Source organism: Euleptes europaea, chromosome 3 (assembly GCF_029931775.1).
Source record: "Euleptes europaea isolate rEulEur1 chromosome 3, rEulEur1.hap1, whole genome shotgun sequence".
Lineage (NCBI taxonomy): Eukaryota > Metazoa > Chordata > Lepidosauria > Squamata > Sphaerodactylidae > Euleptes > Euleptes europaea.
In genome coordinates, this window is record NC_079314.1 from 105,792,908 (window position 1) to 105,806,145 (window position 13,238).

General features: G+C 40.8%; 1 protein-coding gene across 5 annotated transcripts in view; it reads left to right on the forward strand.

Annotated features, from left to right (window-relative positions):
- The window catches only part of ERC1 (ELKS/RAB6-interacting/CAST family member 1), a 228,298-nt gene extending 221,061 nt beyond the window's left edge, over nucleotides 1-7,237 (forward strand). For all 5 annotated transcript variants that reach the window (XM_056847361.1, XM_056847362.1, XM_056847363.1 and 2 more), the window contains one exon: nucleotides 7,099-7,237. In XM_056847361.1, the coding sequence (XP_056703339.1) occupies nucleotides 7,099-7,236 (138 nt within the window). In that variant the 3' untranslated portion in view covers nucleotide 7,237. The remainder of the gene's footprint in view (nucleotides 1-7,098) is intronic.
- The last annotated feature ends 6,001 nt before the right edge of the window (nucleotides 7,238-13,238 follow it).

The following is a 13,238-nucleotide window of genomic DNA, read 5'->3' on the forward strand; positions in this document are numbered from 1 at the left end:
CTAGAATAGGTTTCTTTAAGGGTGGAGATCTGTTTCTTTAGGAGATGGAATTGTTGTATTCCGTATATTATGAGCTTTGCACAGCTTGTGACCCACCAAACCATATACACCAAGTATTATCAAACCCCAATGGACTGCAACCTTCCTGCTTTTGCTGATTACCTGGAAGTGCAAAAAAACAGAGGTTTTATCAAGCATGTGCCAGGCCTCAATATACGGTGGGTGAGCATGTTTGGCTTAGAAGATCACAAAATCTGCAGCCATGATATATCCTGTATATTTTTAAACTGTCAAATTTTATGTAAGGTATATGTAAGCTGTAGTGGAATGTATCAGCAGTGTCTTTTGTATCTGTGTGCTCGTACATGCATGAAGTGGCCAAACTGAATTTCTTACACCTGATTATGGTAAGGCTTCTGATCTTCCATGACACCATGAAAGTAGCAGCATATGAATCAGATGTCCTGTTGTCATGATTTCTGTATTTGACGGAGAAATGGTTCTCATTAAGTAAGAATGCATTTATTTCTTCTTCACACTCTGCTTAAGTCTGCCATAGACAAATTCAAACCAGAAGCGATTCTCATGTAGGAAATTCCAGTGGTGACGTGTGTAAGCCAGTGGTATCCTTGAGTAATCTGTTCCAGAGTGAATTTAACCAATTATAAAGCATGCTCAGTTGAGTTACAGGGAGCTTAATTCAAGATCTGAAGCCAGTTAGTCTGACTTGTTTGGTTTTCTCTTGAATTTTGCCATGGCTGAGTGCAACCCATAATTATTTTCATTTGTGAGGTACAGATACTCTTCTGAAGGCATGAAAAAAATTCTGAGCTCCGTATTTGGCTATTCTGATGAGTTCATCTCACTGAACCCCAATTTCTATTCAAGCTTTGAAGGCCCATCTTTCTTCATGCACTTTTTCAAATGCCCCTTGTCTGGTGTACATTTGATGTCTTCATATTGAATTCTGGTAGAATTCCTTGCATTGAGGTAACAGAGAAAGATACCAGCATTAATCATAAATTTCCGTCATTTGTTAACTTATTAAATGTAATACGTGGTAAAAAAGTTGACAATCGTGGGATGGTATAATTGAGACTGCCCTGACGTGGATGGACCAGGCTAGTCTGATCTTGTCAGATCTCAGAAGCTAAGCAGGGTCGGCCCTGGTTAGCATTTGGGTGGGAGACCACTAAGGAAGTCCACGGTCGTGACACAGAGGCAGGCAATGGCAAACCACCCCTGAATGTCTCTTGCCTTGAAAACCCTACAAGGTTGCCATAAGTCAGCTGCTACTTTTTTTTTTAAACAAATTTGTTATTGATTCTTGTAGGTTATCCGGGCTGTGTAACCGTGGTCTTGGAATTTTCTTTCCTGACGTTTCGCCAGCAACTGTGGCAGGCATCTTCAGAGTAGTAACACTGAAGGACAGTGTCTCTCAGTGTCAAGGGTGTAGGAAGAGTAATATATAGTCAGAAAGGGGTTGGGTTTGAGCTGAGTATTGTCCTGCAAAAGTAATGTGCTAATCATTGTCCTGTAAGTATCAAGATAATGTGCTAATGAGGATATGGTATGTTAATATGGAACCATTGTATCCTGAAGTGATCTGTTAATGTGTGTAATCCAAAACTAATCTGCATGGCTATTGTTGAATGTTGTCTTTGTTAGTCTGGAGGTTTTTTAGAACAGGAAGCCTATCATTATATTTTCCATAGCAGAACAAAAAAAGAAAAAAAAGATTTTTATAATTAATAATATCATATAAAGGAGAGATAATTAAAAAAGTAAAAAGAAAAAGAAATAGTAAATCTTTTTACATATAAGTAGATTAGTATCGTAAAAAGCATTTAATTATATTCCATTAAAAATTAATTGTTTTATAAATCCTCCATTTCTCCCTAACACTCATTTAACATATATTGTTTTCTAGTAAATTGATATCATATATAATTCTATTTCCATTATAGCCAATCCTTTTAACCAATTGCTTTTCAATCATAACCAGTAAAGAAACTCTTTTTAAATTAGTCCCTTTATCCTGAATTTCCAACATTTCTTTCTTTTCAATATTAACAATAATTGACGAGGGGCATCCTTAACGACTGTTGGTAAAAACTCTTCTGCAGAAGGACCATAGTAAAGCCATGTTGTGTTATCTTCCATCCCAAATTCCGAAAGGGAAATTCTGACAGTCCCTGTTTTCCTACTCCTCAATTCCTCCAAACAGCTGTTAAAAAGTTCATCAGGCAGATCCAGGTAACAAAAGTCGAAATCAGTCACTTTGAAGAGTTCATCAGACAGATCCAGGTGGCAAAAGTCAGAGTCAGTCATTTTCAATTCCATTATTATCCAATGGGCTGTTGTAGATTGCTTTTTATAATTCCTCGTTTCTTTTGCAGAATTCTTCTGTTCTTCATTTTTCTTAAGAACTAGAGGGCCCTTTGGTGTCTCCTCTGATCCAGTTGTAATAAGTTGGGTTTTTACATTTAGGATAATATCCATTTTTTGAATAAGGCATTGAAATGAAGTGCTCGTCATAGTAAGTCAGCTGCTACTTGATAGCACTTTTCACCACCATAGTAGTAACTGGGAACAAAAATCTTGGAAACTATTGTAAGCCACCTTGAACCAGGAGGAAAGGCAGGATAGAAATGTTTTAATTAGTTAATAAATACCGTATTTTTCCGTGTGTAAGACAGTGTTTTTTGCTTTAAAAAATTGGTCAAAAATTGGGGGTCATCTTATATGCAGATTCTCAGGCACACCCACCAGGGGAAAGAGGGGCCCAAGGAACCTCCTTACCAGGGGAAAGCCTGGGAGACTAGTGGAGCAACTGCCTGACGCTGCCGACCCACCTCAGCCCAGCAAACAAACCAGGGCCCGAAGACGTTGCCGCCGGCCCCGCCCATCAGCTGAGGGAAGGCAGAATATTCTCCAAGGATTCAAGATACAGAATTGTCTTATACACATTTTAGAGCTTCCCATTATACATTCTTTATATTTCTTTTATCTTTCTCTACCATTTTTCCCTATCCTTAGACATGGATTTGGGTAGGGGGGATGGTCTTTAAGATATTATGAAATATTTTGTTTTCTGGTTGTTTTTATTGCTGTGTGCTGCAATGTGGGACTTTGAGGTGGAAGTTGTTGGTGATACTGGAATGTAAATGTTTTAAAAATCTTTCATGTAGAAAGCAAATACTCACTTGAATCTCTACTAGGAAGCAGCCCCTTGTTGTGGTGGTGGTTGTACACAGATGGATGCTACTCTCCATGGGACTGTGTTCACAGTGATTCCCTCATGGAGAATTTTAGAGCACTAAAACGGAACTCCCATCATGTAAGACTCAAAGCAGATCCAAAGATAAATTCCTTTTCCCTCTCCCCACCTATACATGCTACTTACTCCGAATTAGATTGATTTGGAATTTGTGGTTTTTGGCCTTAGGATCTCTCATACTCATATTACTGTTTCTGAGCAGCAGCTATTTAAGAACAAAATACCAAGAATGTCTTACAATAACATTTATTGGATAAGAGTAAACTAATTCCATATACATTTCTGTTCCTTTATCTCATCTTTTGCTTTTATCCCCAGGGTTTAAAACAAGTTGTTGTTTTTTCAAATTTGAGCTTTTTAAAAAATGGCATTTGAAAGGGTTTGTTTTTAATTCTTTTTCCTGTCCTAGTAATGTGCAATACTAATGCATTCTGTGAAATGTATTCAATTTTGCATGGCCATAATATATACACAGGGTATACAGAGAATGGTTTTCATCAGCCCATAATTGAATCTGGAGCAAATCACAGTTTCGCTGTGTCGTCTTCTCTTTGTGTAAAGCATCATGGAGGAGTATCAATTGGTTTGCTCTTCTTTGGAAAGACAGTAATTAGTCACTGCGTTGGATCCAGTGCAGTGTTTCCTCAGATTGCAACTTTTGCAGCTTTCCCCTCACACAGCAGCCCAGTCCTATGCCTTCTGGTCCCCTCTCCCCCAGGAGCAGAATTTCAGGAGGGGGCAGCCGCAAAAGTCACTCTTTGAAGGTAGACGTTCTTGAACCCTCAGAAACGCTGTGCTGGATCCAACCCTCTGTTTAAATGGAGACTGATGTTACAACATATTTATAAACAAATGCAAATATTGCCTGAGAGCCAGCATGGTGTAGTGGCTAAGATGTTAGACTAGGATCTGGGAAACCCAGGTTCAACTCCCCACTCATGCCATGGAAGCTTGGTGAGTGACCTTGGGCCAGTCATACTCTCTCAGCCCTGACCCTGGCTAGTATTTGGATAGGAGACCTCCAAGGAATACCAGGGTTGTGACACTGAGGCAGGCAATGGCAAACCATTTCCCAGTGTGAGAGCCAGTGTGGTGTAGTGGTTAAGAGCGGTGGTTTGGAGCGGTGGACTCTGATCTGGAGAACCGGGTTTGATTCCCCACTCCTCCACATGAGCGGCAGAGGCTTATCTGGTGAACTGGATTTGTTTTCCCACTCCTACACACGAAGCCAGCTGGGTGACCTTGGGCTAGTCACAGCTCTGATAGAGCTCTCTCAGCCTCACCTACCTCACAGGGTGTCTGTTGTGGGGAGCGGAAGGGAAGGTGATTGTAACCCGGTTTGATTCTTCTTTAAGTGGTAGAGAAAGTCAGCATATAAAAACCATACTCTTCTCTCTTCTTTTTTTCTCCCAAGGTCTCTTGGGATGACAATGGGAGTAAAGGAACTCTAAGGGAGGATAAAGCGATTGCTGAAAAACTAAATGAATTCTTCTCATCTGTCTTCACTGTTGAAGATACAGGGCATATTCCTTCTCTTGAACAGAGATTTTGGAGAGGGGAAAATGAGGAACTGAGGCAAATAGTGGTAACAAGGCAAGAAGTCCTAGAATGTCTAGGCAAACTGCAAACTAACAAGTCACAGGGACCAGACGGTATTCATCCTAGAGTTCTTCAAGAACTCAAATGGGAAATTGCTGAACTTCTAACAAAGATATGTAATATGTCCCTTCGATTAGCCTCTGTACCAGAGGACTGGAGAATGGCCAATGTAACACCCATTTATAAAAAAAAGGTTCCAAGGGGAACCCAGGAAATTACAGGCCAGTTAGCTTAACGTCTGTTCCGGGTAAATTAGTGAAAAGCATTATTAAAGATAGAATTGTCAAACATAGAAGGGCAAGGTCTGCTGGGCAAAACCCAACAAGGCTTCTGTAAGGGTAGGTCCTGTCTCTCTAACCTATTAGAGTTTTTTTTAAGTGTCAATAAGCATGTGGACAGGAATGAGCCTGTGGATATTGTGTATTTGGATTTCCAAAAAGCTTTTGACAAAGTCCTCCACCAAAGACTGCTAAGCAAACTTCATAGTCACGGGATAAGCTGGCTGAAAAATAGGAAGCAGAGAGTAGGAATCAATGGTCAGTTCTCCCAATGGCGGGATGTGAGCAGTGGGGTGCCTCATGGATCTGTGTTGGGACCGGTGCTTTTCAACCTGTTCATCAATAACCTGGACTTGGGGTTAAACAGTGAAGTAGCCAAGTTTGCAGATGACACCAAATTATTTAGGGTGGTTAAAACAAAATCGGACTGTGAAGAGCTCCAGAAGGATCTCTACGTACTGGAAGAATGGGCATTAGAATGGCAAATGAGATTCAATGTGAGTAAGTGTAAAGTGATGCATATTGGGACAAAAAATCCCAACTTCACATATACACGGATGGGATCTGTGCTGGCAGCGACAGACCAAGAAAGGGATCTTGGGGTGGTAGTGGATAGCTCAATGAAGATAGCAACCCAGTGTGCAGCTGCTGTAAAAAAGGCAAATTCCATGCTGGCCATAATTAGACGAGGAATAGAGAATAAAACTGCTGATATCATACTGCCCTTGTACAAATCTATGGTGAGACCACACTTGGAATACTGTGTACAGTTCTGGTCACCACACCTAAAAAAGGATATTACAGAGCTTGAGAAGGTGCAGAAAAGAGCAACCAAAATGATTAGGGGACTAGAGCAACTGTCCTATGGGGAGCGGTTAAGACGCTTAGGGCTGTTTAGCTTGGAAAGAAGGTGGTTGAGGGGAGACATGATAGAGGTCTATAAAATTGTGCATGGTTTGGAGAGAATGGACAGGGAGAGGTTTTTCTCCCTCTCCCATAATACTAGAACACGGGGTCATCTGCTAAAGCTGGAGGGTGAGAGATTCAAAACAGATAAAAGGAAGTATTTTTTCACACAACGCTTAGTTAAATTGTGGAACTCCCTGCCCCAGGATGTGGTGATGGCTGCCAGCTTGGAGGGCTTTAAGAGGGGAGTGGACATATTAAGTTAGAATGGATATTAGTCATGCTGCATACCTATTCTCTCTAGTATCAGAGGAGCATGCCTAGTATTTTGGGTGCGGTGGAACACAGGCAGAATGGTGCTGCTGCACTCGTCTTGTTTATGGGCTTCCTAGAGGCACCTGGTTGGCCACTGTGTGAACAGACTGCTGGACTTGATGGGCCTTGGTCTGATCCAGCAGGGCCTTTCTTATGTTCTTATGTTTATGTTCTTGCCTTGAAAACCCTGCAAGGCTGCCATATGTCATCTGTGACTTGACAGCAAAACAATTGCCAAAAAGAATATTTTATACAGCTAATGTGATCTAACCTGCTGTCAGTTACACAGGTGCATAACCTGTATTTACCAAGGCAAAACTGTGTCGGCCTGAGAGGCAACATACAGTATGCTTAAGGGTAAAAGGATATACACATGCTGCATTATTGGAGGTGAGGAGAACAGTGTAAGCCACTTTGGGGCCCCATTGGGAAGAAAGGCGGGGTACAAATGAAGTAAATAAATACATTTTTTAAAAATTCAAACATGTTAGAAGTGAAAGTGGTTCATAGTAGTAGCATTCTAACTATAGAAGTATCTGGCTTAGGCTGCTCATTCACACGTATTCCGCCACCTCCTTTAGTCATTCTTTTAAAGTTTTTGTTTTCTTTTTTGCCCTTTTTTTCCTAACGAAGAACCAGGCTGAGGGCCGCATCCTGTATGGAATCCTTTAATTTACACCATCTGGTGCTCAATGAATTCTGTGTCTGATTTCCTTGCAGCTTCATGACGAGCTGGAGAAAGGCGAGAGGGACAGTGCGGAGCTACAAGAGTTTGCCAATGCCATTCTACAGCAGATAGCCGATAACTGCCCTGACATCTTGGAGCAAGTTGTCAATGCGCTTGAGGAATCTTCATGACCAGAACCGATGCAAGGCCCTCCAGGAGCAGCATGCCCAGGGGCCGAGTCCAGCCAGCCCAAAGAGTCGTGAGGATGAAGAACAGCATGAGGGGAGAGACCAGAACAGGAACTTTTGGTGCACCTTTTTATAAAAAACAAAAAACTAAAACTGAACTGGTATCTCAGCTCTTCCACTCAAGAAGTTCTGAATCATGCCTGCATTCATCTTCTCACTGCCTTTTTAACTTTGGAATATGCCTCCCAGTTACCGTTCCTGCTGGCTTTTGGGGTGTGTCTGCTCAGAAATTTGCTGAGCCCCGTAAACATGGAAGTGGCAGTATTTTGGACACAACTAGTTATGGTGGTTCTTAAGGTGGTGGCGATGGAGCACTTGGGTTTATTTTATTTCCCAGTTGGATGGGGGAAGCTGAGCATGCTCCAGTACTGGCCAACATCCGTTTAGCTAGCCAGGATCTGCTGCCTGAGTCTGCACAAATATTTTACCCTAAAAGGGGAAGTTATCACAGAGGAAGAGTGCCCCTTGTTTTCAGCGGTCATGACAAATAAGCAAGGATGCGGAAGGTTATCGTGTAGTATCTTTTTCATATCGTGAGCTGCGTTTTTGTTTACCAAATGGGCCCTGAAATGCTGGCCGCTATTTTCTTTAGCTGGCTTTCTTTATCCGTTATTATCTCCTGTGTATATCTTTGCATTCTCATTTGTGGGATGCTTTCTTCATGCTCAACTTTTTAACAGTTTCTAGTTTTACTTCTTGAACTGTGCCTAGTAGCAGAGTACTAAATATGGTCACACCTAATGCTTTACCTTCCATAGCACCCCACACACTGATTAGCGAGTCCAAAATAGTTCCTCTAAATGGCATCCTGTTCACAAAGCCAAATTAACAGGCTGGATAGGAATCTGAATATTCGTATGTTTTGCACTAATTGTGAACGTAGTTTTATGCCTGTACAGTGTGCTGGTTTTATGCATAGAGTCATTCTACAGGTATTCAGCAGAACAATGTTGGTATCACTGTATTCTTACTTAGAGGAACTAACTCTTTCTGTAGGTTTTCAATTTTTGGAGTTAATAGTAACTTTAGAGCCAATAAGAGAAAAGTTGTCAAGAACTGGAACATGATGAAGTAGAGGAAAGATTGCCTGCTCTTAAGTTGCTTTTCTTACTGTTTTGCCTCTATACACAATTGTCCTGTTCACCATGTTTGGTTTTTCCAACTTAAGCGTTTCAGAGATGGAAGTTCCCACAGTGTAGTTCCCTTGACCCTGCATTAAAGGTTGGTAAGGCAAATTCTCTGAAGGCTTTTCCCACCTTTTTTCAGAGTCCATGCCAAATGTATTAAAGAATTATTTCCACTTCTTGTATTTTAATCTCTTCTGCTGTATCCACCACCACCCCCTCCAACTGGCAACCAATGTCCTAGGACTGATTTTTTTTTAATGCAGAAATGAAGTTAACTCTCTCCAAATGAGCATTTCTATTATAGTGCTTGCATTTTATTGTAAAGGGATGCAAAAGGGCCATCCGGTGCCAATTTGTTTAGTAATGTTCAGTTTCTTCCTTTATGTAGCATGAGGTACTTGAGAAAGGACGTGCAACAGAAGTAAGCTTAGTTTCAAGCAGCATTGTCTTCTCATGAGAAATTTACATTGCTCCTTCATGGCTTTTGGAGATTCGGGTGGAAGTTTTAGAACTGACAGCAGTAATAGCCTGTGGCTGATGCTTTTCGTCACAGAGCAATAAAATGTGGGGGAGACCTGATTGTTCTCAAGGTTGAAATTGCCTTTACCGGAAGGCATGTAGACAGTGACTGTACATACTACTGAACCATGCCTCATACCAGAGCTGTGCCTTTGGCCCTATTTGAATCAGCACGTTTTGATAGCAGCTTCTGTTTTGAAATCTCCCTTCTAGCTTGTTCTTCTTCATCCGTAATTACTCACTGTAAGAATTTAATGCTGCTTGTAAAACTATCACAGCCCTTCAGGCCTAGCATTTTCCCACCACCACCACCACCACTCCCCAGCTATCCCATTAAGTTACATGGTTGGGTCTCCAGCTGCCCTTGTTCCCTGCTGTAAAACAATCCACTCTCTCTGTGGGAGAAGCTGTGGAATTTTCCTTATCGGATGGCTGAAATGACTGGTGCTTGTAAACCTCTTATGTGAGATGCTTCTGATAGCATTTGTGAGAGTAGGGAGGGGAGCCAGTCAGAGATAGCTGCTTGTGGTTGCTGCTTCATCCCCGTGTGTTTGTTGTGCTGCCCATAAATCAAAGTTCTCCATCCTAGCATTTCTGGAGCCTTTAACTCAGCTGCCACCATGTGGCTGTGCTACTGCAAAAAAAGAAAGGGAAAAAAACCAGGAATTATTTCAGCAGACACCGGCCCTTCCCTGCACGATGTGCGCAATACTGACTACAATGGAATCGTGATAACACCCATTGTTTACATTCTGCTCCACTCACAGCATGTTTTCTGGAAGGATTTGTGAAGCAGAGCCGGTTCCCACGCTGGCCATTTGGTTGCTTTGTGAACCCTTCCCCCCTCCATCTCCAAATCTGGAATATGCCTGTCTTGGAAATCCTCCCTATGCCCCCCACACACACACACACAAGTACAACTTTTCCACCTCATTCAGTGAACTTAGTCTTGCCACCCTAAAGCCCATTCAAAACCACCAGGAAAGGGATTTCAGAGAGAGAGACCAAGCAATATTTTACCTTCGAGCAGAGCAGATTTAGATTTATCAGTGATGAACCATTGTGGATAATCCTCTTGATGCTGTTTGGGTAGCAGCGATGCCTCACCATATTTCTTTAGGAACTATGAGGCCTTAGATACAAGCCTTTGATCATGTTGGTGGGCTTGAACATGGCCTGCTTCAACTTCTTTCCTTTAATGTAGAATATGAGACAGTTGACTTCCTTAGAAGTCAAGTTGACATTGACTGCGTTATGAGATGGTATACCAGCTAACTCAAGTCAGAAGGGATTATAGATATATGTGGCCATCTGATTGCCAGTACAGCAATCGTAGATTCATCACCCATGCTCAGTAAAGATGGCTCTGGACAATTATGCCACAGTTGTATCATTTTGACCGCTTTGTCCCTGAGTCCAGTATTAAGGTATACCCTCTTATAAATGAATTCCAGCATACCTTGTTTTGTGTTTGCCACATTAATAGAGTTTGTTTTCTGGATTATAATGAGCTTGGCTTCATTTAAGGAATGTTTGTTTACTCTTTCAAGGTACAACAATGTTAATTTGTTAAGTATCAAAAAGGTTTATAAACTGCAGGAATCCTCCATAGAGGAGGGAAATGGGACAGTTCATCTTACTTTGTGTGTGAGAAATCAGACAATTTCTTGACCTAGTGATCCTCAGGAATGCAAATTCTCATTTCAAAATCATCAAGGCCAGGGGGTAACCCTGATTTAAAAAATACTGCAACCTTGTAATTGCATAGTGACACTAGATACCAACATTTAAGGAAAGAATTAATGTAGACATATCTAGATGAAAAAGGTTTCTGGTGTATTGTGTCTGTTACAATTATTATTGTGGTTGTTTTTTCACTCAGCAATGCCAAATGCTCTCTGGAAACCCCAAACATCCAATGAAACCCCAACTACAATGAAATTAATTACATTATGATGAGACACTATAATGTGTGCCATCAAATACGATTTAGAGAAGGGAAAAACCTCACTAGGGTATAACTCCAGGAAACTTTTCATCCAAAGGAGTTTTCTTCGTGTATTTTGTGACCAAGTTGTGAATATTTTTGTCATGGGAGTTTGAGACATCTGTTTCTATCCATTCTAATGTTTAAGGGGTACTCCGCTTGAGTATCTTGGGGGGGGGAGTTAATGAAACACCCTTTTCCTCCTGTCTCATACCTTGTTGCGCTTGAGTGCCATGACATTTTTCTTATCTAAAGACAGTGGGATTCTATATTTTATATTGGTTTCTATCTTAAGTATAGTTTCCTGGCATCACTGTAGTATAAGTTTTTGCAATGAGTTTAGTGTAATGATCATGGGGTATCCTTCTGTCAAAGTGCTTGGGGTTTCAGGGAACCCTTTCAAAAAAATCTTGCAGCAAAAGAAATGGAAAGCAGAGTGCTCTATGTTTAATAACACTGCCCCAATAAAGCTAATGGGGTGGGAAAGTCAGGCCGGGGGTGTGTTGGGGGCTGCCAGCATTGACAAGACAAATTCTTCTCTTGCCAATCACTCAGTCTTGTCAGCTCAGCAGGTGCTGTTTTTATAAAAATAATAATATTTTTTAACTTTTTTCCATTTAAGTAGAGGAAGCATTATCCTTCTGAACAAAATGGCTATGTCTGCTGATATTTTTTTAAATAAAAGAATAAAACAGTTTCCAAACTTTTTAGTGTCAAAAGCATAAACATAAGAATAATGACTTTTTTTCCAGTGTGTGTGGCGAGTGCTGTAACCTGTCATCATTGGTATTTCTCCCTTGACTTTTCCAGGGTTTTTTTTTTTTTTAATTTCCTGTTTTGTCCTCTGCTTGTTGATTATTGTCTATGTGGTCCTCGGGCTGGGGCAGTTACTGACAATGTGTGTCTATTGTTCAATTTACTTAAAAAAAGATAGAAGTAGAAATGAAAATAAAAGTCGTGTTTAAAAATGTAAACATTTAATGTGTCATCCAAAGGAATTCAAAATATGAAAAGGCAAAGTTCTGGATTCCTCCTCCCAGTTTCTGTAAGGACATGGATTTCATTTTACTTTTTAGGTTTAAAAGTTGCCTTTTACAGACCAAGGAAGACCAAACCTGTGTGGCCTCTTAGGAATATTATTAACTCTGGACTTTTAACCCTCTGCTGTACAGATTGCTTTTAAAATATAGAAAGGGACAATTATCAGCTAGTCTTTGCTAGTCACTACTGTCCTTGCAGATATCCCTGGGGGCTGTAATACTGCAGTTTTGGCTTGAAATTTTGGAGTGCATTGGATCATATTTGCATACAAACCAGTCCTAGCTGTGTCTCATGCAAGCTACTTAGCATTTCTAAATGCACCTTTAGCTCTGCCAGTGCCAGTTTACATGGGTGTGGTTATTCTGTACCCACCTACTTTTGAAAATGTTCTAGAATTTCTTGTTTTTGTATCAAAGGAGTTTGCAGTTCTTTTCTATACCATTAGGTTAAAATATGTGGACTTAAAAGGGCATGGAGAACATAAATCTGTTTATTATAAATACATTTTCTAGTTGATATTAGTGGCATCTTAAACACTTAAAACTAATTTGGGGGAATAGCTATAATAATTCCAATTTGACGTTACCAGTATTCTGGTGGTGGGGTCTATTTGACTGACAGTGGTTCCAGCTGGCATCCCAAGTTGAAAAATACTGGTGTCTGTAGTCTTTCACTTGGAGCATGCTTTTCAATGTGGGGTCTAAATGTTGAGCCAGATTTAACTAGCATTACTCCATTAATCTGATTTGTCCCATCAAACTCTCCTCCCCATCAGCTTGCTCAGATCACGATTTAGTCAGTTAATTCACTTACGTGGGTTTTGATAAGACCTGTTTGTGTCGAGACAGTGTCTAAGTTCTGCATTTCAACTTGTCTTCTGCCCATCAGCCTTTGGTGCTTACCAGATGTTCACACTTAGGTTCTGAGGGATGATGAAATAAATAGGATTATATTCCTCTCCCCCACCCCCCAAAAAAGAGAATCACTCCCATATAATTTCATAACACATGCTATTCATCCTTACTTGCCAAAACAGTATTCTTACTTCCCTTGGGTTCATCTCATGCTGAAAGCTAAATGCCAGTTTCTGGTTTTCTAGATCATTCATTACGGCAGTGGCAGTGGGCTGTCATACTGAGTGAATTTTTTTTAGGAAGTCTTCTATTCTTCCCCACCGTCCCAACTACAGACGGCAATCTTTTATCTGCTTGGAAAGTGGTATGTTGCACTTTAACGGAGGAGAAGACTGGCTTTGCATGGATAGTCTTTGA